At 47.5% G+C, this 26243-nt stretch overlaps 3 protein-coding genes across 3 annotated transcripts in view; 2 read left to right on the top strand and 1 right to left on the bottom strand.

The window, feature by feature from the left end:
- LOC126942104 (glycine cleavage system H protein, mitochondrial-like) overlaps positions 1 to 26243 on the top strand; it is a 290077-nt gene that overhangs the window by 1409 nt on the left and 262425 nt on the right. The window lies entirely within an intron of this gene.
- The window catches only part of PSMC4 (proteasome 26S subunit, ATPase 4), a 227474-nt gene that overhangs the window by 138707 nt on the left and 62524 nt on the right, over positions 1 to 26243 (bottom strand). The gene's annotated exons all lie outside the window — the stretch shown is intronic.
- FBL (fibrillarin) lies at positions 12980 to 26121 on the top strand. Its single transcript, XM_050769259.1, has 9 exons — positions 12980 to 13107; positions 19851 to 20021; positions 20127 to 20228; positions 20316 to 20410; positions 21384 to 21554; positions 22766 to 22898; positions 23942 to 24054; positions 25766 to 25911; positions 26017 to 26121. The coding sequence occupies exons 1-9, from the start codon at positions 13098 to 13100 to the stop codon at positions 26039 to 26041; spliced, it is 966 nt and encodes a 321-aa protein (XP_050625216.1). The 5' UTR covers positions 12980 to 13097; the 3' UTR covers positions 26042 to 26121.

Here is a 26243-nt window from a genome sequence, read left to right as displayed (position 1 = left end):
GGAGGCTGAGGTGGGAGGATTGTTTAAGCCCAGGAATTTGAGGTTACAGGGAGCTATGATTGCGCCATGCATTCCAGCTTGGGCGACAGAGCATGATCCTGTCGTTTAAAATAATAATAATAATGGTTATATATAAAAATATATATTATATAATATATATAATAACTATATACATTTTTAATAAAACCAAATTTCTTCACCTTGTCCTATGAGGCCCCTGCCAACCTCTTCTGACTCATCTCCTATCACTATCTTCCTTGCCAATTATGATTTGGGAATGTGATCTTTCAATTTATTGAATGTGCCAAATTTTGCCACTTCAGTCCTTTATAATATGCTTGTCCCTCCACTCATGACATGACTGGCTTTTTCTCATCCTTCAATGTAATCTTCAGTGTTAATTAACTTAGAGAGGACTTTCATGACCACCCCACTGGGCAACATAGTGAGACCCCATTTCTACAAAAAATGTAAAAATTAGCTGGGCATGATGGCATGTGCCTGTATTCCCAGCTACTCGCGAGGCTGAGGTGGCAGGATCACTGGAGCCTAGAGGTCAAGGTTGCAGTGAGCCATGATCATTCCACTGCACTTCAGCCTGGGCAATAGAGACCCTGTCTCAATATAAAGAGAAGATAAATGATTGGATGGATCCACTTTCATGGATCCCCTTCTGTCCCACCCTTTTGCTAAATTCCTTCTTAGCCTTTGTCACACTTTATAATTAATTTTGTTTGACTTTCTCTCCAATTAGAAATAACTTAAGGGCAGAGACGGTATCTGCTTCATTCACTACTTTATTTGCAACTCCTAGCACAGTCTGTCACATCGTAGGTGCTCAGTACATATTGGATGAATGAATAAATAACTAAAAACAAACTTGCAGGAAAGCTTTGCAACAAACCTAACAAAGAATTAATATTCACAATATGCTGCACACCAACATGGCACATGTATACATATGTAACAAACCTGCACGTTGTGTACCCTAGAACTTAAAGTATAATAAAAAATAAAAAAAGAAAAAGAAAAAAGAAAAGAAAAGAAGGCTTCTAAGAAAAAAAAAATATATATATATCCACAATATGCAGAGATCCTTCAATAAGAAAGACAATAACCTAACCCAATCAGAAAAAAACTGGGTTGGCCAGGTGCGGTGGCTCATGCCTGTAATCCCAGCACTTTGGGTGGCCGAGGCAGGCAGATTACCTGAGGTCAGGAGTTCTAGATGATCCTTGCCAACATGGTGAAACCCCCATCTCTACTAAAAAATACAAAAATTAGTGGGGCATGGTGGTATGTGCCTGTAATTCCAGCTACTCCAGAGGCTGAGGCAGGAGAATCGCTTGAACCTCGGGAGGCAGAGGTTGCAGTGAGCCGAGATCACACCACTGTACTCCAGCCTGGGCAACAGAGCAAGATTCCATCTCAAAAAAAAAATAATAATAAAAAAATAAAAATAAAAAAAATGGGTTGAGGATATAAACAGGCAATTGGGAGAAATCCAAACATGTTGAATGCATACAGTATGTCATGTTCTTTGTGTACAGTATTTCTGAACTTCATAATTACTCTGTGAAATGGGAATAGACAAAGAAATAGGCTCAGTGAAGTTAAATAACTTGTCCAAGGGCGAACAGTTTGTAAATAATGGAGCCCAGATGTGAATCCGGATGTGTCCTCTACCATAGCCAGTGCTTTCTATTGAATTTTGCTGTCAACCATTGCCTGGGATCAATTTCCCTTCGAGAAAAAGAATTAAGAGGTCCTAAAAAATAAAGAATAAAAAGCAACATTCCAATAGAAAAATATGCAAATGATTGGAATAGTTCATAGAAAAAGAAATACAAATTGCCTTAAAACCTGGCCGGGCGCAGTGGCTCAAGCCTGTAATCCTAGCACTTTGGGAGGCCGAGACGGGCGGATCACGAGGTCAGGAGATCGAGACCATCCTGGCTAACACGGTGAAACCCGGTCTCTACTAAAAATACAAAAAAACTAGCCAGGCTAGGTGGTGGGCGCCTGTAGTCCCAGCTACTCGGGAGGCTGAGGCAGGAGAATGGCATAAACCTGGGAGGCAGAGCTTGCAGTGAGCTGCAATCCGGCCACTGCACTCCAGCCTGGGCGACAGAGTGAGACTCCGTCTCAAAAAAAAAAAAAAAAAAAAAAAAAAAAACCTAAGGAGGTGGCTGGGTGCCGTGACTCACGCCCGTAATCCCAGCACTTTGGAAGGCTGAGGCGGGCAGATTACCTGAGGTCAGGAGTTCGAGACCAGCCTGGCCAACGTGGTGAAACCTTGTCTCTATTAAAAATACAAAAATTAGCTGAGTGTGCTGGCACACGCCTGTAATCTCAGCTACTTGGGAGGCTGAGGCAGGAGAACTGCTTGAGCCGGAGAGACAGAGGTTGCAGTGAGCCGAGATCGTGCCACCACACTCCAGCCTGGGCGACAGAGCAAGACTCTGTCTCAATAACAAAAAACAAACAAACAAAACCTAAGGAGTGTCTGATTCTGCTCATATGAAAAGAAATGCAAATTAAATTACCCTGCAATACTACTTCTCACCCATTAGCAAAGTCACAAAAATTAGACAATATAATTTGTTGACTAGACTATGAGAAAAAGAACACTCTTCTGTGTTACCAGTGGGAATGCACAACGTGTAAGTCCAGCGCATAAGGGATATTTGGTAGTGTCTAACCAGATTGCAGGTGCATTAAAAAAAATTTTTTTTTTTTTTTTGAGATGGAGTCTTGTTTTGTTACCCAGGCTCTAGTGTGGTAGCGGGATCTCAGCTCACCGCAACCTCCACCTCCCGGGTTCAAGCGATTCTCCTGCCTCAGCCTCCCAAATACCTGGGATTACAGATGTGCACCACCGTGCCCAGCTAATTTTGTATTTTTAGTGGAGACGGGGTTTCACCGTGTTGGCCAGGCTAGTCTTGAACTTCTGATCACAAGTGATCCACCCGCCTCAGCCTCCCAAAGTGCCGGGATTACAGGCGTGAACAGTACCCCACCCCCCTCGGCTGCATTTATCTTTTGATCCAGTGATCCCACTGCTAGGAATCCAACTTAAAGATACATTGGCAACAAAAGGATGTAAGCCTGAGGCAGGAGAATAGGGTCTAGAGGCAGAAAACCTAAGGCTGATTTGCACTGACTTCCTAGAACTGAATCAAAAGGAAAATCCCAATTTTCCACACCCAAGTAACAAAAGGATCAGAGGCTACTCCCTTTGCAACCCCCAACCCTAGCGGACTTCCCCTCCCCTTTCTGCGTGACCGATGAAAAATGGAAAGTACCTCTGATTGGTAGTCTCCCACTACCAATCAGACTGGTCATGGGCCTAGTCTTCATTTGCATAGGGGTGTAAACCTGCAACTTCACTTCAGCCTCTGATTGGCCCCCCACCCATCCCGACTCGTTAGACGTTTGCATAGGGTGTAACTTTGTACCTTCACTTTAGCTTCTGGTTGGTTGCTTCCTGGTTTGTTGAGTGTGTCTGTTCAGCCTGCCCCCACCCTGTGGAGTGTACTTTTCTCTTTTTTTTTTTTTTTTTTTTGAGACGGAGTCTCGCTCTGCCGCCCAGGCTGGAGTGCAGTGGCCGGATCTCAGCTCACTGCAAGCTCCGCCTCCCGGGTTCACGCCATTCTGCCTCAGCCTCCCGAGTAGTTGGGACTACAGGCGCCCGCCACCGCGCCCGGCTAGTTTTTTGTATTTTTTAGTAGAGACGGGGTTTCACCGTGTTCGCCAGGATGGTCTCGATCTCCTGACCTCGTGATCCGCCCGTCTCGGCCTCCCAAAGTGCTGGGATTACAGGCTTGAGCCACCGCGCCCGGCCGAGTGTACTTTTCATTTCAATAATTTATGCTTTCTTTGCATCATTGTTTTGTTGGCTGCTTCGTTGGTGCGTTTTGTCCAATTCTTTGTTCAAAACGCCCAGAACCTGGACACCCTCCACCAGTAGTAGTGAGCCCAGGTTGCTCACTGCAACACTCTTTGTAAGGAAAAAAGACTGGGAACAACTAAGTCAATTTTCTGTTAGTGGACTGATTGACTAAACGATGTTTCATCTACATAGCAGACTGTAATCCAGATAAACGAAATATAAGAAAGATCTCTATAAACTGTTCTGGGGTGATCTTCATAATATATTATGAAGTGAAGGAAGCAAGGTTAGAACAGTGTACACATGAAAAGACCTCTAAGAGTAGAATCAAAAGGGGAATTTGGGGGTACTGGTCACGTTCTCTTTATTGACCTGAGTGGCAGTTATGTGGTTTCTTCCCTTTGTGATACTTCATAAAACCACAGTTACATGTACTTTTCTCTTAGCATGTTGTACTCCCCCCAAAAAAGATCTAAAGAAAATAAATTATAGCCTGGCATTTCTCATGCCTGTCTGTATTCCCAAAGCTTTGGGAGGCCACGTTGGATTGCTTGAGGCCAGGAGTTCAAGATCAGCCTAGGCAACATAGTGAGACCCTGACTCTATGTAACAAATAAATAAATTATAGTCTCTGAAGACTCTTGGCTAAAAAGTTTATATGTATGTGTGCGTGTGTGTGTGAGAGAGAGAGAGAGAACACACCAAATGAAGGGACCTTGTTTGGATCCTGATTTAAATAAGCAGTATTTATTTATTTATTTATTTATTTATTTATTTTTGAGATGGAGTCTCACTCTGTCATCCAGGCTAGAGTGCAATGGTGTGATCTCGGCTCACTGCAACCTCTGCCTCCCAGGTTAAAGTGATTATCATGCCTCAGCCTCCAGAGTAGCTGGGACTATAGGTGTGCACCACCAAGCCTGGCTAATTTTTGTGTTTTTCGTGGAGACAGGATTTCACCATGTTGGCCAGCCTGGTCTCAAACTCCTGGTCTCAAGTGATCTACCCGCCTTGGCCTCCCAAGGTGCTGGGATTATAGGCATGACAGCCACCATGCCTAGCCAGTAGTAATTTTTTAAATCACTTTTTCTTTCTTTCTTTCTTTTTTTTTTTTTTTTTTGAGACAGAATTTTGCTCTTTTCACCCAGGCTGGAGTGCAATGGTGCAGTCTCGGCTCACTGAAACCTCCGCCTCCCAAGTTCAAGTGATTTTCCTGCCTCAGTCTCCCAAGTAGCTGGGATTACAAGTGCCCACCACCACGCCCAGCTTATTTTTGTATTTTTAGTAGAGACAGGATTTAACCACGTTGGCCCAGTTGGTCTCGAACTCCTGACCTCAGGTGATCCATTCCCCTCTCGGCCTCCAAAAGTGCTGGGATTACAGGTGTGAGCCACAGTGCCCAGCCTAAATCACATACTTTAAACCATTGAGGGAATATGGATATAGACTGGCTACTAGATTATAAAAAGGACTTCTTGTTAATTGTGTTAGGTGTGATAATGGAAGAAAATGTTCTCTTCTCTTTCTTAAGAGATGCATACTTAAGTACCTGGAAGTGAAATGCATATTATCGAGGTTTGCTCTAAAATACTCCAGAAAAAAATAAAAAGATGTAGGGGCAATAGATAAAACAAGGCTCTTTTACATGTTTGGCACATAAATGGGGGACATGTTAATTTTTGTTGTTGTAAATTTTTTTTTTTTTTTTTTTTTTTTTTTTTTTTTTTTTTTTTTTGAGACGGAGTCTCGCTCTAGGTGGAGTGCAGTGGCACATAACGCCATTCTCCTGGCCTCCCGAGTAGCTGGGACTTCTCATTTTTTGTATTTTTTTTAGTCTACTTTTTGTGAAAGGTTTAAAATTTTGTTATGTAAATTAAAAAGAAAATTCATCAGGTCATCAAGGTCCTAGTCATAACAGCTTCTGCAAAGTTTTGCACACTTGGTCCTAATTTGATTTTTCGCTGAGAGGTGTACTCAATGCTAGCCCTTATGACCCTACTGTGGACATTCCTTCATTCATTCAATACATGTGTTTTTGCCAGGCACAATGGCTCACACCATAATCCCAGCACTTTGGGAGGATGAGGTGGGAGGATCGCTTGAGTCCAGGAGTTTGAGACCAGCCTGGGCCACATCTGTACAAAATAAAAAATAAAATAAATCGATGAATAAATAAATGTGTTTGAGCACCTACTATGTGTTAAATTTGAGATGTTTTGTGGTAGGTTGAAAAATGCCCCCACCCCCGCAAAGATATCAGATCCTAATCTCTTGAACCTGCAAATATTGCCTTATGTGGGTAAGTGGTTTTTGCAGGTGTGATTAAGTTAAGGCTCTTGAGACAAGCAGATTATCCTGGATTGGATTATCTGGGTGAGCCTTAAATGTAATTACATGTATCCTTTTTCTTTTTTTCTTTTCTTTTCTTTTCTTTTTTTTTTTTTTTTTTGTAGATAGAGTTTAGCTCTTGTCACCCAGGCTGGAGTACAATGGCGTGTGATGGCACATGCCTGTAGTCCCAGCTACTTGGGAGGCTGAGGCAGGAGAATCGCTTGAACCTGGGAGGCAGAAGTTGCAGTGAGCCAAGATCACGCCACTGCATTCCAGCCTGAGCGCCAGAGTAAGACTCCATCTCAAAAAAAGAAAAAAGAAAAGAAAAGAAAACCGATCTATCAGGTACTATGCCTATTGCCTGGGTGACAAAATACTCTGTATATCAAACCCGTGACACACAATTTATCTATGTAAGGGGTACGTGTGCAGATTTACCTATATAACAGACCTGCACACAGCTAGGCACTGCGATGGGTAACAGGGAGTCATCCACAGTCACACATGGGAAGGCAGCATACGTGGTATCAGGTGCGGGGCGGCTGATACGTATTGGGATAGAAGGATGTTGGTGTTCTCTTGTCATTGCTTCTATCTTCTCGGAAGCAAGGTCAACAACAAAGAGTGAGAAGCGGGGAGAAAGTTCTAAGGTTTGAAGAAAGAGGAGAAAGTGTAAAATAATTCTTCAAAAAAATGGGTCTGGGCTAGGTGCAGTGGTGCACGTCTGTAATCCCAGCACTTTGGGAGGCCGAGGCAGACAGATTGCTTGAGCTCAGGAGTTTGAGACCAGCTGGGCAACACAGTGAGACACCTGTCTCTAGAAAACATACAAAAATTGGCCAGGCCTGGTGGCAAGCACCTGGAGTCCTAGCTATTCGGGAAGCTGAGACAGGAGGATTGCTTGAGCCTTGGACATCAAGGCTGCAGTGAGCTATGATCATGCTGCTACACTCCAGCCTGGGTGACAGAGCAAGACCCTGTCTCGAAAAATAAAAAAAAAAGAAACTAAAAGAAATAAAATAGGTCCAATCACTTTGAAAAAAAGTGTTCCCATTTCTTCAAAAGGTAAACATGCTCAGCATATGACAGCCATTTCACTCCTAGGACTTCTCCCAAGAAAAATTAGAGTAAATCTGCACAAATATTTGTACATGAATGTTCATGGCAGCATTATTCATAATAACCCAAACTAGGAACAACTCAAAAGCCCATCAACAGGTGAACAGATCAATGAAATTCCAGAGAATGAAATACTCAGCCATAAAAAAGAAATTTGCAACAATGTGGAACATTAGGCTAAGTGAAAAAAAAAAAAAGGCTACATATTGTATGATTCCATTTGTATGAAATGGGGTGTTGGCAGTTTTCTGAAACTGGATTGTGGTGATGGGTGCACAACTGTAAATTTACCCGAATTAAATGAACAATAGACTTAAAATGGGTGAATTTTTTTTTTTTTTTTGAGACGGAGTCTCACTCTGCACCAGGCTAGAGTGCGGTAGCACGCAGTAGGCCCACTGCAACCTCTGCCTCCTGGGTTCAAACGATTCTCCTGCCTCAGCCTCCCAAGTAGCTGGGACTACAGGCATGCGCCATCACACTTGGCTAATTTTTGTATTTTTAGTAGAGATGGGGTTTCACCATGTTGGCCAGGATGGTCTCTATCTCTTGATCTCATGATCCACCCGCCTCGGCCTCCCAAAATGCTGGGATTACAGGCGTGAGTCACTACACCCGGCCAAAATGGGCAAATTTTATGGTAAGTAAATTAAAACTTAATAAAGTTGAAAAAAAATTAATACATGTGTATTTGTTTGTGTGGGCTGTCTTAACAAATACCATAGACTGAGCGGTTTCAACAACAGAGATTTATTTCTCACAGTTCTGGAGACTGGAAAGCCCAAGATCGAGGTGCTGATTGATGTGATTCTTTTCCAGGGCCCTCTTCCTAGCTTGCATATCCCCTCTCTTCCTCTTATAAAATCACTAACCCTGGCCGAGCACAGGGGCTCACGCCAGTAATCCCAGCACTTTGGGAGGCCAAGGCGGGGGGGATCACCTGAGGTCAGGAGTTCGAGACCAGCCTGATCAAAATGGAGAAACCCCGTCTCTACTAAAAATACAAAATTAGCCAGGCGTGGTGGCACATGCCTGTAATCCCAGCTACTCCGGAGGCTGAGGCAGGAGAATCGCTTGAACCTGGGAGGCAGAGGTTGCCGTGAGACGAGATCATGTCACTGCACTCCAGCCTGGGCAACAAGAGCAAAACTCTGTCTCAAAAACAAAAACAAAATAATAATAATAAAGTCACTAATCCCATAATGAGGGTTCTACACTCATGACCTCCTCCAACCCTAATTCCTCCCAATGCTGTCACCTCCAAATACTATAACATTGGGGGTGAGAACTTCAACATGTGAGTTTGTGGGGAGACACAATTCAGCCCAGGGCAATGTGTTATCTATATCATTAACAGGGTGGGAAAAAATGGAGAATGAATAGACTAGGGGCAAGTGATAGGATTGCTGGTCAGCATTAAGCATTTGGGTTTGTAGTCATGAATCAAAAGTGAGACCAGCCAGGGTAATTGTGTATTTTTCTCCACCCACATTGAGCTGCCAGGGGTGCAGGTGCAGAGTATGTGGAGGGTTGAATTCAATTCATAGTTTGGAGGTGCGCAAAGGGGTGCAGATAATGATGGTGGGGAATCTGGCTGGCTAGTGAGAGTGGCGTGACCATGATCGGGGGAGGGATAGCAAAGAGTCAGACAGCTTAATGGATGGTTAAGGCTGAAGGTTCACTGGTGCAATCTTTAGGAGTGAGCTGGAGAGAGAGGAGGTGATAGGCAGAGCGGGAGATGCATGGAGCTGAGATTCTGTAGGGGCTGTGGTTGTGGGGCTGTTGCATCTAGAATGGGTCTTTCTTCCCCAACCAGGCTGGGACCTCTGGAGCTGTCACAGTTATGCATTGTTGCGTGTTCCCAGCACAAGGTCTAGGTGTGATCATGGGAAAGAGGGGTTGGGTGGAGGACAAGCTCAGTGGGGGAAAGGAGGTCAAGGCACCAAGAGGCCATAGTGGTAAAAGGATCATTTACCTGAATTCGAAAATCACCAAGAATAAGGATGGGAGTGGTGTGGGTGACAGTGAGCCTGGAGCTAAATGACAAGGTGAGCAGAGGTGACTTGGGAGTCAATGGGTCTAGCAGCACAAAGGGGAGCAGGTGCTACAGTGTGACTGTAAGCTTCAGAGCTAGGGGTTCAGGGAAGAGGCAGAGAGAATGGTTTAGAAGTGGAAGTGAGGAGCAAGGACACTCTTCTCCCATCTACAGATCCAGTGGACATGAGGGCCGAGAAGGAGAAAACAGCCCTGCTTGGAAAAGGAGGCCTTCAGGGCAGAGTCAGGTTGTGCTTACAGCAGGAAGGTCACAGGAAGGTTCAGAGGGAGTTGAGGAAATGGGGAATATTGGGAAAAGCCCTCAAGGGCTTCGCTATCCCTGCTCTGCCCTGTCTGCCAGTGTCTCCTCCATCCCCCTCCCACCTCTCTGCCTGGGCCTTCCCCATCCTGGCCCTGACCCCTCTGCCTGGGGCTTCCCAATCCCATTTCTGCGGTGCCTCCCCCATCGCCCTCCTACCCCTCTGCCTGTCCCAGCCCTGACCCCTCTGGGCCTACACTGTCTGGGAACCTGTCTGTCTCTGCTATTGGACTGGCAGCTCCAGGAGGACAGGACTTGGGGCTGTTTTAGTTACCATTGTGCCCCAGCACAAGACCAGCAGGCACCTCCACCACTAATTACTCACCAACAGATCCAATTTCAGGTCTTCAGAGCAAGCGGGCAGAAAGTATCTCAGAAGCAGGAGATGGTGCCAGGATTCCAAGAAATAGGGCTGGAATCCCCTAAATTTGCACTGCACTCCGAGTACTCTTATCCTTTAGAAAAAAAAAAAAATTAACTAGAAGGCAAACAGTAAAATCCATGCGAAATAGGTAACATTATCCAGAATTGGACCCACTGGAATCATTGCACATCTCCTAGAAATCCAGAATAGACTCAACTATCTCATCTCATAGTTTTAAAAAATTTTATTTGTTTTTTATTTTTGTTTTGAGACAGAGGTGTTGTTCTGTGACCTAGGCTGGAGTGCAGTGGTGTGATCACGGCTCACTGCAGCCTTGACCTCCGGGGCTCGAAGGATCCACCTGCCTCAGCATCTTGAGTAGCTGGGACTACAGGTGCAAGGAATCATGCCGAGCTAATTTTTTTTTTTTTTTTTTTGAGACGGAGTCTCGCTCTGTCACCCAGGCTAGACTGCAGTGGCGTGATCTCAGCTCACTGCCACCTCTGCCTCCCAGGTTCACGCCATTCTCCTGCCTCAGCCTCACGAGTAGCTGGGACTACAGGTGCCCGCCACCACGCTGGCTAATTTTTTTGTATTTTTAGTAGAGACAGGGTTTCACCATGTTAGATAGGATGGTCTCAATCTCCTGACCTCGTGATCCACCTGCCTCCGCCTCCCAAAGTGCTGGGATTACAGGCATGAGCCACTGCGCCCGGCCAATGCCCAGCTAATTTTTTATTTTTTGTAAAGATGAGGTCTCACTCTGTAGCCCAGGCTGGGCTTAAGCTTCTGGGCTCAAGTGATCCTCCTGCCTCGGCCTCCCAAAGTGCCTGGATTACAGGCGTGAGCCACCGCCCCGACCGGTTCTGAAAAGTTTAAGCAGATTTTCCATCATAATATCTAAACAATTTTTCAGGAGTGTTTCTGTGCAAATTGGTGGCATTCCACAACTGGAACACTGTACACAGAGAACTCACAGCAGTATGAGGCCATCCATTCATTCAACAGACATTTACTGGGCACCCACAGGTCTGTCCTAGGCCTAGAGTGATAGGGCACTGAATGGAACAGTTAACATCTAGGCTCTGGACGGGTAGGTTGTTTTGGAAGTTTTCAGTAACTTCTTATCACAGCAGTTGTCTTGCTTTGCAGAATGAATATAGGGATGGATATTGATATTATACAATTACAAAGCACAAAATTCTTGTTTTTTTCTTTTTTTTTTTTTTGAGACGGAGTCTTGCTCTGTCGCCCAGGCTGGAGTGCAGTGGCGCAATCTCGGCTTACTGCAACCTCCGCCTCCTGGGTTCACGCCATTCTTCTGCCTCAGCCTCCTTAGTAGCTGGGACTATAGGCGCTCGCCATTACGCCCGGCTAATTTTTTGTATTCTTTAGTAGAGACGGGGTTTCACTGTGTTAGCCAGGATGGTCTCCATCTCCTGACCTCGTAATCCGCCCGCCTCGGCCTCCTAAAGTGCTGGGATTACAGGCTTGAGCTACCGCGTCCGGCCCACAAAATTCTTAATACTTAAGCAGAATCTGTTGACCCCTGACGCCGCTCTCTGCCCCCACTCTGATCTTGTCCATCCTTGTCTCCTTCTGATTCATGGCAGCAGCCAGTCCTTGGTTTTCCTGCTTCCACCCTCACGCCTGCAGTCTGCTTCCCACACGCAGCCAGAGGGACCTGTGTCAGATCACATTCCTTCTCTGCTTGGAACCCTTCCATGGTTCCATCTTACTGCCAAAGTCCTCACTATGTCCCACAAAGCTCCTCACAATCTGCCCTTGTTAGCTACCCGCCCTTATCTCCTCTCACTCTCCATCTTGCTCACTTTGCCCCAATCACCCTCCTCATTTTCTCTCCAACTTCCCGTATCTTTCCTTCCTCAGGGCCTCTGCATCTGCAGATCTCTTCCCTGCCTGGAACTCCCTTCCCCTAGATAGGTGCATGCCTCACTCCTCACTTCCTTCAGCTCTTTAGCTCAAAAGTCACCTGATGCATTCCCTGACCACCATGCCAAAAAAACAAAAATCACTTGCCCTCCAAAATCTCTATCCCCTTTCCCTGCCGTGATTTTCTCCAAAGCACTTACTGCCTTCTAACATTCAACATGTTTGGTGTCCATTTCCTCCATTAAAAAGATTAACTCCAGGAGAGTGGAGATTCTTTTTGTTTGTTTGTTTGTTTGTTTTTGGTTTTTTTTTGAGGCGGAGTCTGGCTCTCTTGCCCAGGCTGGAGCGCAGTGGCCGGATCTCAGCTCAGTGCAAGCTCCGCCTCCTGGGTTCACGCCATTCTCCTGCCTCAGCCTCCCGAGTAGCTGGGACTACAGGCGCCCGTCACCTCACCCGGCTAGTTTTTTGTATTTTTTAGTAGAGACGGGGTTTCACTGTGTTAGCCAGGATGGTCTCGATCTCCTGAGCTCGTGATCCGCCCGTCTCGGCCTCCCAAAGTGCTGGGATTACAGGCTTGAGCCACCGCGCCCGGCCGAGAGTGGAGATTCTTATGTCTCGTACACCGCTGTATTCCCAGCTCCTAGAACAGCGCCTGGTATACATGAGGGGCACGGTAAATGTTTTTCGGATGTATGAATGGAAGCACAGAGTCGGTCACTGTTCTTGGCGCTGGAAATGTGTCAGGGAAGCCGTTTTGGGTGTACAGGGACCTCAGGGAGTTAGAAATACAAAAGAGGGGGCAGAGGGCACAGCCCGTGCGAAGGCCTCGCTATGAGCCCTGATTATTGGGGTGCTCGCACTGGGGAAGAGGAAACCGGAAGCGAGTTTAGGGAGACCGCTGCACAAGCAAAGGCTGGGAAGGCAGAGAGTGAGGGTAACCGGCTTAGTTTCTATAGGCTCGAGAATCCTCGCCCACTGTACGTGCGCCGAGCTCCAAGCGGGGCAGGGGGCCGGGGCGGGGCTACGTGGTTGCGTCACGCGCTGCACGTCGCCGCGCGCCTGCGCTCTTTTCCACGTGCGAAAGCCCCGGACTCGTGGAGTTGTGAACGCCGCGGGCTCCGGAGCCGCACAAACCCGGGCTCACCATGAAGCCAGGTCAGGCTGGGGTGGGGTCCGGGATCAGGGACGGAGGCCGGGCGGGAATCCGGGTGCCAGGCCAGAATCGGAGGGGTGGGGCCTTGGCCTGGGGGCAGGGGTTCTGAGCACGGATCCGGTCTCTTGTGGGAAGGGGAATCCTGATTCCAGGAGGTCTAGGGGTTATTGACTGGCTTCGGAGGTCACGGTCGTGAGTCGAAGAAGGCCTTGGGCCTGGCATTGGGGGTCTTGACCTGGGGTTCGTCTCTTTGAGGCCGTCTAATAGGGATTTTGGATATTGGGCAGGAGGCGGCACTCAGGAGTCTTGGACTAGAGTCTGGATCCCGGCATCTGGAGTCTTGGATCGCTGGGCGTGTTTTGGGAATCAGCCTTGGGTCGGAGATGGAGAGTTCCTGACCTTGGGTCCTGGAGATGTGTGTGGGAAGCCCCTATTTGCCTTCCCTGTCGCTGCCACCACCACCATCCCCTTATCCCCCAACCCAGCTTTTCCGAGTGGGCCGGAGCGGAGGACTCCTCGGTTGGCCGTGTGCGGCACTCTGGCTCACTTTCCCGCCTTCTGCACTTACGGGGGGGCGGATCCCCAGGGATGGAGTGGAGATTTGGGGACTAAGATTTCCACCTCCGGGGCGAGACTTAACAAGCTCGGCATTAGATTGGGGTAGGGGGGTGGGTGGCTGTCGCAGGACCTAAGTGGTTTTATTCTTTCGATTTTCCATTAGATTCTGCTGAACCCACTGCCTTCATGGTGGAATGATGAGGGTCCTGGCTTTGACAGCAGAAGGGCCTCAGTTTAGTATTTCAGTTCTGGCTCAGCTTCTTAGCCTGCTGTGTGACCTTGGGCAAGTGGCTTTACCTCTCTGAGCCTCTGTTTTCTCATCAATAAAAAGGCGCCAGTTAGGATTAAGCGACGTTTAAAAATAAAATAGCACAGTGCTTGACATAATAGTATTGGCTCTAGCTGTTGCCTTTATCTTTCTCAAAGAGAACAAAATTAGAATCCTTCTCCGTGGTGTCTGAGCACTTCCTCCATCTGGCCTGCCCAACCCCCACTCGTCTGTGTGAGAACTTGCTTCATTGAGTTTGGAGAATTTTCCACCATGGCCCAAAGGGTCTGTTTTCCTGGAACAGGCTTTATTTTTCTTTTTTGTGTGTGTTTGTGTGGAGAGATTGGGGTCACCTGGCAGGAGATTTGTGGATCCGTGCCCTTCTCCCAAGCTCCCTTTCTCTTCCGTGTTTGGGGGATCTCCTGATGAAGTGGGCTGAGGGATTGTAGGCCAGGTATCTCTCCTATTGAGATCCTGACTTGCCTGCAGGCATCCTGGTCTATGATTCCCTCAGAAATGGAGGATACCCCTTCTTCCAACCTTCTTCCGTTGTGTGGTAGAATGTGAAGTTGTAAAAGTTGTCAGGTGTTAGCTCTTTAGTAAGGATTTTAGTCTGAGTGAGAGAACCCTTTGGGAGCTTTTGAGCAGGGGCGTGGTGCAGTCTGACATTTTTAAAAGGGATTCTTCTTGCTTCCATGTGTGAAAGACCTCAGGGTGGCAAATGTGGAAGCAGGCAAATCGGTGGGAAGCTTGTTGCTGTAATCTAGGAGGTGGTGTGGTGGACCAGGATGGAAGCAGTGGACATGCTGACGGTTTTACATGCTTTTGAAGACAGAACCAACAGATTGTATGTGGGTGTGTGAGCAGAGTCAAGGATAACCAAGGGTTTGGGGGTGTGTAGCTGGAAGGATGGAATTGCCATTTTTGAGATGGAGAAGGCTGTGGAAGGAAAGCAGATTTTAAATCAGGGAGTTTGTGGAACCCCCCTTCCCCCCCAAAAAGAACTTACTGGAAAAGTTTGTGTGAACATGTGTTTTTTCTGAGGAGTGGGTACTTTTGGTACATTTTCCCCCAAAAAGCTCCAGGACCTGAAATGAGATGTTTTGAGTATCTGGGATTGAAAGTTGGCCGGGCGCGGTGGCTCAAGCCTGTAATCCCAGCACTTTGGGAGGCCGAGACGGGCGGATCACGAGGTCAGGAGATCGAGACCATCCTGGCTGACACGGTGAAACCCTGTCTCTACTAAAAAATACAAAAAACTAGCCGGGCGAGGTGGCGGGCGCCTGTAGTCCCAGCTACTCGGGAGGCTGAGGCAGGAGAATGGCGTGAACCCAGGAGGCGGAGCTTGCAGTGAGCTGAGATTCGGCCACTGCACTCCAGCCTGGGCGACAGAGCGAGACTCCGTCTCAAAAAAAAAAAAAAAAAAAAAAAAAAAAGAAAGTTTACACTCCTGCCCACTCCGCCCCGTGCACATGCCAGTACTTCCTTTTTATTAGGCCTGGGTTGAGACTTTCATAAACCTAGCTGTGGCATCTCCCCTAAATGAAGGTCCTGGCTTTGGAAAACTGTTGGAGGGTTTGGGCAAGAAAATAATGAGATCTGAGTGCTGTTAGGCACATGGATGCAGCTGGAAACCATCATTCTCAGCAAACTATTGCAAGAACAAAAAACCAAACACCGCATGTTCTCACTCATAGGCGGGAATTGAACAATGAGAACACTTGGACACAGGAAGGGGAACATCACATACCGGGTGCTGTTGTGGGGTGGGGGGAGTAGGGAGGGATAGCATTAGGAGATATACCTGATGTAAATGACGAGTTAATGGATGCAGCACACCAACATGGCACATGTATACATATGTAACAAACCTGCACGTTGTGCACATGTACCCTAGAACTTAAAGTATAATAAAACAAAACAAAACAGAAACAGCACTTACTAGTTGCTGTGTGGAAAGTGGACTGAAGGGGGATAGAAGATAAAAAGTGAACAACTCTTGGTTATGTTCTGGAGTTTTGAAAAGGAAACTTCATTTTAAAAGATCAAATTAGGAGTAGCTATTAAAAATTACATTTTCATCGTTAATACCATTAAGGTGCATAAGGAGGGAAGAGGAGACTCGTTCCCCTGAGTTTGAATGATGATGTTCAAAGTAGGTGCCAGATAGTGTATATGTGAAGTGCTCTGTGTGTACAAGGCATTAAATCTTTACAGCACTATAGGATGGGCACTGCATTTTTTTTTTTTTATTTTTTTTTTGATACTGAATGTCTGTCACCCAGGCTGGAGTGCAGTGGCACCATCTCAACTCACTGCAACCTCCACCTCCTGTGTTCAATTGATTCTTGTGCCTCAGCCTTCCAAGTAGCTGGGATTACGGGCACGTGCCACCACGCCTAGCTAATTTTTTTGTAGAGACAGGGTTTCACTGTGTTGGCCAGGCTGGTCTTCAACTTCTGGCTTCAAACTATCCACCTGCCTGGGTCTCCCAAAGTGCTGCGATTACAGGCATGAGCCACGGCACCTGGCCTGGCACTATATTGCTCCATGTCTTGCAGATGAAGTTTTCAAGACCCCCATGAACCTTCCTTACTCACTAGGGTGGAGAGTGGCAACGACATTGCCAGTCTCTCCATAAGGGATACTTGAGGGGAGTGACCAGCGCTTCCCTGGTCACCAGCTGATGGATCATGTGCTTTCTAAACAAATAAAGGGTGCTTTCTCCTTGAGGCAGGGCCCAGGGTTTAAGAATCATCCGCACAGTGCTCATTTAACATTTATTGAGCCCATACTTCGTGCCAGATGTTGTGCAGGGTTTTGGGGATGCGGTGGTGACCAAAACAATTAAAAATGCCTGCCCATTTGGAGCTTGATCTTAGTGGGGGAGGCAGGCGGTAATAATATTAAAAATGCCATGTGTGATCACTGATTTGAAGGGAAATAAAGCAGGGTAAGGGTACGGTGGCCAAAGTAGGCCCTTCTGAGGAACTAACATTTTATCATAGAGCAGAATGCAGTGAAGGAGCAAGTGAGCCGTGCACACGTGCAGGAGCCGGGCAGTGGGAACAGCACGTTGTAAAGATTCAGAAGCTGGACTATGTATGCTTGGTGGGGAAGAGCATGGAACCCAGCATAGAATGAAGTCAGGGAAGTCAGCACAGGCCAGATCCTTACGATGATGATTCTCAATGTGGGCTGCACCTTGGAGTCACCTGGAGAGCTTTATTTAGGGGAAGACCTTGCGCTCAGAACAATGAAATCAGAATTTAAAGCCTAAAGATTTTAGGCTTTGATTTCAGGCTTTGTAAGCCAGGGAAAGGAATTCTTATTTCATTTTGGATGTGGTGGAAACCCATTGGAGGGATTTGGGCAAGGGCATGATGAGATCTTACTTGCTGTTTTAAACACAGCATGTATTAGCTGCTGTGTGAAAAGTGGACTGTAGAGGGAGTAGAAGATTAAAAGTAAACAACTTTTTGTTAAGTTTGGGAGTTTTGAAAGTGAAACCATTCATTTTTAAAGATTAAATTAGGTTAAAAGATACATTTTTTATCTGTAATACCATTAAGGCGCATGAAGGGTGCGTAGGATAAGATCATAGTGTATCTTTACAAAAAACATGAGCAAACTTATTATTGAATAGATTACATCATGTGAGATAATTTTGTTTTATTTTATTTATTTATTTATTTATTTTGAGACGGAGTCTCGGAGTCTCGCTCTGTCCTCCCGGCTAGAGTGCAGTGGCCGGATCTCAGCTCACTGCAAGCTCCGCCTCCCGGGTTTAGGCCGTTCTCCTGCCTCAGCCTCCTGAGTAGCTGGGACTACAGGCGCCCGCCACCACGCCTGGCTAGTTTTTTGTATTTTTTAGTAGAGACGGGGTTTCACCGGGTTAACCAGGATGGTCTCGATCTCCTGACCTCGTGATCCGCCCATCTCGGCCTCCCAAAGTGCTGGGATTACAGGCTTGAGCCACCGCGCCCGGCCCATGTGAGATAATTTTAAACCACTGGTTTTCCAACTATTTTTTTTAACTTGTGTGATTTAGTACTTCTGAGTTTTTGAAACCAAATCGCAGAAAATATTGAATCTGTTAGCACCAGAGTTCTGTTTTAAACATTGTTTTTTGTTTTTTGTTTTTTGTTTTTTTTTTGGAGACGGAGTCTCGCTCTGTCGCCCAGGCTGGAGTGCAGTGGCCGGATCTCAGCTCACTGCAAGCTCCGCCTCCCGGGTCTACGCCATTCTCCTGCCTCAGCCTCCCGAGTAGCTGGGACTACAGGCGCCCGCCACCTCGCCCAGCTAGTTTTTTGTAGTTTTTAGTAGAGACGGGGTTTCACTGTGTTAGCCAGGATGGTCTCGATCTCCTGACCTCGTGATCCGCCCGTCTCGGCCTCCCAAAGTGCTGGGATTACAGGCTTGAGCCACCACGCCCGGCCCTTAAACATTGTTTTGTACTAATGGTGTTTGCTGTCCTGAACTGGTAAGAATAAAGCCTATCTGAATCTATTATTTCTTTAACATATTATTTCCTACTGACACACTGCAAACTACTTGTAAAGTGTAGCCCATTCTTTTTTTTTTTTTTTTTTTTTTTTTTTTTTGAGACGGAGTCTCGCTCTGTCGCCCAGGCTGGAGTGCAGTGACCGGATCTCAGCTCACTGCAAGCTCCGCCTCCCGGGTTCACGCCATTCTCCTGCCTCAGCCTCCCGAGTAGATGGGACTACAGGCGCCTGCCACCTCGCCCTGCTAGTTTTTTTGTATTTTTTAGTAGAGACGGGGTTTCACCGTGTAGGCCGGGATGGTCTCGATCTCCTGACCTTGTGATCCGCCCGTCTCGGCCTCCCAAAGTGCTGGGATTACAGGCTTGAGCCACCGCGCCCGGCCAAGTGTAGCCCATTCTTTAATGGCAGTTTGTTATACTTTTTCTTGTTTTTCCCCTGAGCTGACAGGGACGTCTTTAAGCTTGGAAGCAGGGCGATGAATTAGGGATGACATCGTGCTGTACTCCCCTCTGTTGTGGGGCTGGGGTTGACACTTTTCTTCCAGCTCCAAGGTCAGGAGTGGGAGGGTATGAAGACGTTTCCAGAGTCTAGGGGACCCTGTTGTCCCAGCATGTGCTCATATGCAGGGCTTACTCCTCACAGTAATTAATATTGACATGGAATGAATTCTGTGAATCTGCTATGCAACCAAGGAAATGAGGATATTAACAGTAACCCACATCTACTCATGTACCCCTCCCCTATCCCAACCCCATATTAGTATCTCCTTCCCATTCGCCAATATCATGAGTTTTGCATTTCTCATTCCCTTGCCCCTTTTCTTGGGCAACATTATTGTGGCTGAGTGTGGTGCCTGACACCTGTCATCCCAGCACTTCAGGAGGCCGAGGCAGGAGGATCACTTGAGCCAGGAGCTGGAGACTTGCCTGGGCAACATAGTGAGACCTCCATCTCTACAAAAAAAAAAAGTTAGCCAGGAGTTGTGGCACATACCTGTAATTTAGCTATTTCAGAGACTGAGGCAGCAGAAGTGCTTGAGCCCAGGAGTTCAAGGCTGCAGTGAGCTATGATTGCGCCACTGTTCTTCAACTTGGGGGGCAGAGCGAGACCCCATCTCAAAAAAAGCACTAAGCACAAAAAGATATTATGATTTTAACATTAGTCTCTTGTGTATAACTGAAGGTCATTTTCGTGATCTTGATTGTGAATATCTTCTATTTTATTTGTCCATTCCATTGATGGACATTTGGGTTAGTCTTCGCTTTTCTTTTGTTGTGGACATTCTTGGAAATGTGTCCTGCTGTACACGGGCACACGGATTTCAGGTTTCTCGCCTGAGAGGTATTGCTGGGTACAAGGTGGCTTCACCTTTTAAGCTTCATTGCCCTGATTCCTATTTTTGTTTCCACCACAGGTTTCAGTCCCCGTGGGGGTGGCTTTGGTGGCCGAGGGGGCTTTGGTGACCGTGGTGGTCGTGGAGGCCGAGGGGGCTTTGGCGGGGGCCGAGGTCGAGGCGGAGGCTTTAGAGGTCGTGGACGAGGAGGTGGCGGCGGTGGCGGCGGCGGTGGTGGAGGAGGAGGAAGAGGTGAGTAAGGTTGGCTAAGGGTTATGGAGGAGGCCTTCCTGAGGCGGGGAGTAGGGAGGGCGGAGATTCAGGATCTTTCTCTCCTGTTGTACCTCTCCTTTATAGGTGGAGGCTTCCATTCTGGCGGCAACCGGGGTCGTGGTCGGGGAGGAAAAAGAGGAAACCAGTCGGGGAAGAATGTGATGGTGGAGCCGCATCGGCATGAGGGTGAGTGAGGAAGGCAGGAAGCTGGCTGGGCTTCAGGGGCAGGGAGAGGCGAGGGGTCCTCACCACTGCTCTGATCCCCTCACCTAGGTGTCTTCATTTGTCGAGGAAAGGAAGATGCACTGGTCACCAAAAACCTGGTCCCTGGGGAATCAGTTTATGGGGAGAAGAGAGTCTCTATTTCGGTGAGAACTGGGCCCCTGTCCAAGCCACGAGGGTCGCAGCTGAGGGTGTAGCCAGTAGTCTGTGTCTACCCTCACCCTGTGTCGTGCTCAGGACAGCTGCAGGATTGTCATCATATGCAAACCACACTGTCTATGCCCTTCCTAATCCGCCTTCTGTGACTCCCCACTGCCTTCAGGTTAGACCCCTGAGTCTTCACTGTGGCCTCCAAGACCCTGCGCATTCTAGTTCCCCCTGCCTGCCCCCCGGCCTTGTCTCCTTCACTAACCATCTGACCAAGTGTCCTCCAGCCACCCTGGCCTTGCTCTTCCCACTCCCAGCTCTGTGGGAGGCTGCGTCCTTATCATCTGCTTCTCCAGGCTGCCTCACACCGCTCTGCCTGTCAAGGCCTTGGGGACTTCCTAATCGCTTTCTCTCTCCTGGGAATGTCCTTCCTCAGATAACTTGATAACTTGAATGGCCCCTCGCCTCCTTCAGGTCTGATTTGGAATCTGCCTTTCAGCCCCTCCCTGGCCCCCTTTCTCATTTTCACCTGCTCCTTTCCCTGCTTCCCAAACTTCATGTCTTCTTTCCTGACTTTGTCTTCTCTCCTTAACACCTGTCACCATCTCATATGCCATGTTATATTTAGCTAGTTCAGTGAATACTTACGCCTTCTGGGCAGGGATCCTTGTCTTGTATCCCCAGCGCCTAGAGCAGTGTCTCGCACACCGTAGGTGCTGGCACAGTGCATGTTTGTTGAATGAGTGCTGGTTTTACTGTTACTCTTTGTGTTTATTCTCTGTTGCTGCCCCTTGAGTCAGTAACCTCCATGAGAGGGCAGCGACAGCATGTGCATGGTCACTGCTCTGTACTCACGTTGAGTTCTTGTGCAGTGATAGGACGGCCCAGTTCCTTTCAAGGGTCCTAGGGTTAAGGGCAGTGAGGTCCTACAGAAGAGCCTAGCACTGACTTCTGTCCCCATCTGTCATCTAGGAAGGAGATGACAAAATCGAGTACCGAGCCTGGAACCCTTTCCGCTCCAAGCTGGCTGCAGCAATCCTGGGTGGTGTGGACCAGATCCACATCAAACCGGGGGCTAAGGTGCTCTACCTCGGGGCTGCCTCGGGCACCACCGTCTCCCATGTCTCTGACATCGTCGGTCCGGTGAGTGAGTGGATGGAGCGTCAGGCAGGAGGCAAAGGCTCCCTCCCCTCTGCCAACCTGGAATAGCAGGGTTTGACGGCTTGCCTTCACTGTGTGACTTAGGGCCAGGCCTTTTTCTGTCATAGTGCCTGTGAGTAAAAGGAGCGGCTTGAACCAGATAACGTCATTCAACCTCGCTCCTGGGTTCTTGGCCTCAAGGGAAGAGACGTGGGTGTGGGGTGACCAACCTTAGAGAGACAGCTGGGAGTATAGATACCAGACTGTTTGATTTGATGGGCCTCTTTAAAATTTTATGCTGCTAAAACCTGCTCTTCTGGTTTCTTTAGAAAGAACCAGGAGATCTCATGGTTTCTGAGCCTGTATAGGCTTCCCGTTTAGAGGACCCCTGGCACCCACATGTCCCACTCCATTACCCTTTGTTACTTTACGTGTTTATAAGCTATTAAATGTAGTGTCTTAAAGCCTCAGGCTTTGGCCAGACGAGGTGGCTCATGCCTTTAATCCCAACACGTTGGGAGGCCGAGGCAGGTGGATCACCTGAGGTCAGGAGCTCGAGACCAGCCTGACCAATATGGTAAAACCCTGTCTCTACTAAAAATAACACAAATTAGCTGGGTGTGGTGGCATGTGCCTGTAGTCCCAGCTACTCGGGAGGCTGAGACAGGAGAATTGCTTGAACCTGGGAGGTGGACGTTGCACTAAGCTGAGATTGCACCACTGCACTCCAGCCTGAGCAACAGCGAGACTCCATCTCAAAAACAAAACAAAACAAACAAACAAGAAAACAAACCCTCAGGCTTTAATCAGGCAAGTTACCTAGTCCATCCAAGCCTCAGTTTACCTCTCTGGAACATAGACTTGTGAAGATTAAATGAGTTAATTTCTGAAAGGTGCTCACAGCAGTGATTGGCCCATGGTTACATCATCTGTGTGCCTTGGCTTCCTGGCTTTAAGCCTCTGTTGGGAGCCTGGGCTCTCAGGCAGATGGGATTGGGTACTTTTGCTACTTGCTGAATAACCCTTGACCTGTGACTTTATGTCTGGACCTCAGTGTATTCATGTATAAAATGGGCATGATAACAATAGTCATTATATGGTAGGGTTTTGATTTGGGGGTTGGAAGAGATGCTGTGTAGAGTGTATGGGCCTAAAGTAGGCACTCCATGCCTGAGAACTAGCATCATTGTTGATTCCTTTTTAATTTATTTTAGGATGGTCTAGTCTATGCAGTCGAGTTCTCCCACCGCTCTGGCCGTGACCTCATTAACTTGGCCAAGAAGAGGACCAACATCATTCCTGTGATCGAGGATGCTCGGCACCCACACAAATACCGCATGCTCATCGGTGAGGGGTCTGGGGGTGGCCCCGGTGGGGTAGGACAGGCCACTGCAGGCTTCCTGGAAGAAGCCAGTGGACCCCTGATTTAGATGGAGTTGGAGTGGATGAGCAGACCTCTTGAGTCTGCAGGAATAGAAAGGGGTAAGGGGAGCTAGGTGAAGCTGTAGAGGTGGCAGCTTGACTTCAGAATCTTGGAAGCCACCCTTGGAGGGCCAAGCTCCTCTCCTTCAGTCTCCTCCCCATCTCCTAGGTCTCCTGTACTTCCTGCCTCCTGTATTTATTACACTGCCCCTGCATTAAAAACCTCCTTTTGGGGGTCCTTATCATTGGCTGGTGAGAGCATAGCCCAGAAAACAAACTGAGCTATGGCTTGACCTAGAGGGGTCCATTGTGACTATTAATGACTTTGTTTAAAAAAACATTCAAAGGTATAATATAAAAGTTGAAAAGCCTTATAAACCACCCCCAGAGGTAACTGATGAGAACAATTTGATGTCTGCTTTTCCCAGGTTTTAAGTAATCAGTTTTCATTATACCACCTTTTCATTTTTGAAGTCACACTGCCTTAAATACATTATTTTTCATTCTGCTCATTTTTCTTTCTGTGTTTTTTTCCCCCGTGCACTCATACTATCCCCTTTGTTCTGCGACTTGTTTTCATTTCACGGTCCTGCAGACACTCTTGCCTATAAGTGCTCACTCACTCTTACTTGTCTTTTTGATGACGTGTCTGTCTCCCCACCAGACCCGGGAGCGTCTCGAGGGCAGGGTCCGGGTCTGACTCGTCTCTATGTCCCCCACGCCCGGCCCAGGGCTGGCCACAGAGTAGGTGGCAACCATGGTTTCCAAGAAGAGTGGATGAATGATGTGACTGTGGGTTTTGGACTCATCTTGGGATACTGGAGGGAGGGGGACCAGTGGAGGTGGGGAGTGAAACTGGAGGCAGGGAGAATCTCCCAGGAACCTGCTGGTGATGGGCATAGGCCCCTGGGAGGGTCTGGGATGATCCCTGTGACTCCAACTTGTAACTGCTGCCCCTTTCTCCTTAGCAATGGTGGATGTGATCTTTGCTGATGTGGCCCAGCCAGACCAGACCCGGATTGTGGCCCTGAATGCCCACACCTTCCTGCGTAATGGAGGACACTTTGTGATTTCCATTAAGGTGCGGGGTTTGGAGGAGTCTAAGATGGGGTGGCAGTGTTCTAGGGAGGTATCTTCTCTATCTGTATCTGTCAAATAGCCACCCAAAAGAGAGGGACCAAGTCTGCAAAACTATAGCTTTGGATCTAAAGAGGCAGGAGAGTGCAGTGGTCAAGTGCAAAATTGAGTCTGACCATCTCATTCCAGCCTGCCGTGTAAACTGAGCAAGTTACTTAACCTATATGCCTCAGTTTCCTCACTTGTAAAATAGAAATATTAGTCTAATCTTTTTCAGGGTGGATGACAGGATCAAATTAGTCAATATATATGAAGTGTTTAGAAAAGATCCTGGCCTAGGATACTAGATAAAAGCTAGGTGCATCTTTCACAACGTTTTATTTAGAAATAATGGAGAACTCCCCCATGCACCCTTCACAGGGTTCACCATTTGTTAGCCTTTTACTACATTTGTTTTATTATTCTCAACTGCATTATTATTATTATTAAAGAAGAGGAAGTAGAAATAAACCAAACAATTCCTGGGTATAAAACTTAAGCACTGGCTTTTAGATAAATAGGCTTCCTGCTTCAAATCCAAAGCAAACTAAAAACTTTTTTTTTTTTTTTTTAATTTGAGACACAGTCTCGCTCTCTCACAAGGCTGGCGTGAAGTGGTGCAATCTCAGCTCACTGCAACCTCCACCTCCCAGGTTCAAGCAATTCTTATGCCTCAGCCTCCCAAGTAGCTGGGACTATAGATGTGTGCCACCACACCTGGCACTTTTATATTTTTAGTGGAGATGGGGTTTTGCCATGTTGCTCAGGCTGGTCTGGAGCTCCTGAGCTCAGGCAATCTCACTGCCTCAGCCTCCCAAAGTGCTAGGATTACAGGCATGAACCCAGCCAGAAACTTCTTTAATTAAGCCTGTTATCACATTTCCTAAACCCAAGTGTCTTAGCCCTTTTTATGCAGCTATCACAGAATGCTATAGACTGGGTAATTTATTTTTTTTATTTTTATTTTTTGAGATGGAGTCTCACTCTGTTGCCAGGTTGGAGTGCAGTGTTGTGATCTCAGCTCACTGCAACCTCCACTTCCCGGGTTCAAGGGATTCTCCTGCCTCAGCCTCCCGAGTAGCTGGGACTACAGGTGTGTGCCACCACAGCCGGCTAATTTTTGTATTTTTAGTGAAGACAGGGTTTCACCATGTTGGCCAGGATGGTCTCGATCTCCTGATTTCGTGATTCACCCGCCTTGGCTTCCCAAAGTGCTGGGATTACAGGTGTGAGCCACAACGCCCAGCCTGAGACTGGGTAATTTATAATGAACAGAAATTTATTTGGCTACCAGTTCCGAAGGCTGGAAAGTCCAAGATTGGGGGTCTGAATCTGGCGAGGGCCAAATTGCTGTCATCCATTGGCAGAATGGTGAGAGCAAGACGGAAAGGGGGCATAATCATGCTTTTAATCAGGAACCCACTCTTGTGATAATAGCATTAGTCTATTCAGGAAGGCAGAGCCCTCATGACCTAAATCATCTCTCAAAGGCCCATCTCAATTCTGTTGCATTTAAGCGTTAAGGTTCCAACACATGAACTTTGGGGGACACGTTAGAACCACAGCACTGAGTTTTACTTGAATTAATAATGAAAACATCTGGTTTAAAGAGCACACAAGAGGAAAACAGCCCAAAGCCCTGTTGTGGACATCAGTGAGTCCTTTCTCCTCTTTAGGCCAACTGCATTGACTCCACAGCCTCAGCCGAGGCTGTGTTTGCCTCCGAAGTGAAAAAGATGCAGCAGGAGAATATGAAGCCGCAGGAGCAGTTGACCCTTGAGCCATATGAAAGAGACCATGCCGTGGTCGTGGGAGTGTACAGGTGAGCAGGGGCCCAGCAATACACCAAGACAGACATCTCTGTCCCTTGCACCCCGAGTGCCATGATCCTGGGGATCCTTCTTCATCACGTATCTTCCTCTCACAGGCCACCCCCCAAGGTGAAGAACTGAAGTTCAGCGCTGTCTGGATTGCTAGAGATGTGTGTTGATACTGTTGCACGTGTGTTTTTCTATTAAAAGACTCATCCGTCTCCCATGTCTGCTGCTCATTCCTCCCCTTGACCTGCTGACACAGGGCGCATGCACCCTTGGTTAACTTTGCGGGCTCGTGGGGTAAATTCTCACCCGGTCACAGAGCCCATGCTCCGTTTGT

Source organism: Macaca thibetana, chromosome 19, assembly GCF_024542745.1.
Source record: "Macaca thibetana thibetana isolate TM-01 chromosome 19, ASM2454274v1, whole genome shotgun sequence".
In the NCBI taxonomy this organism is placed as follows: Eukaryota; Metazoa; Chordata; class Mammalia; order Primates; family Cercopithecidae; genus Macaca; species Macaca thibetana.
The sequence above is the reverse complement of the archived record's forward strand: the minus strand, read 5'-3'. Positions and strand labels throughout refer to the sequence as shown.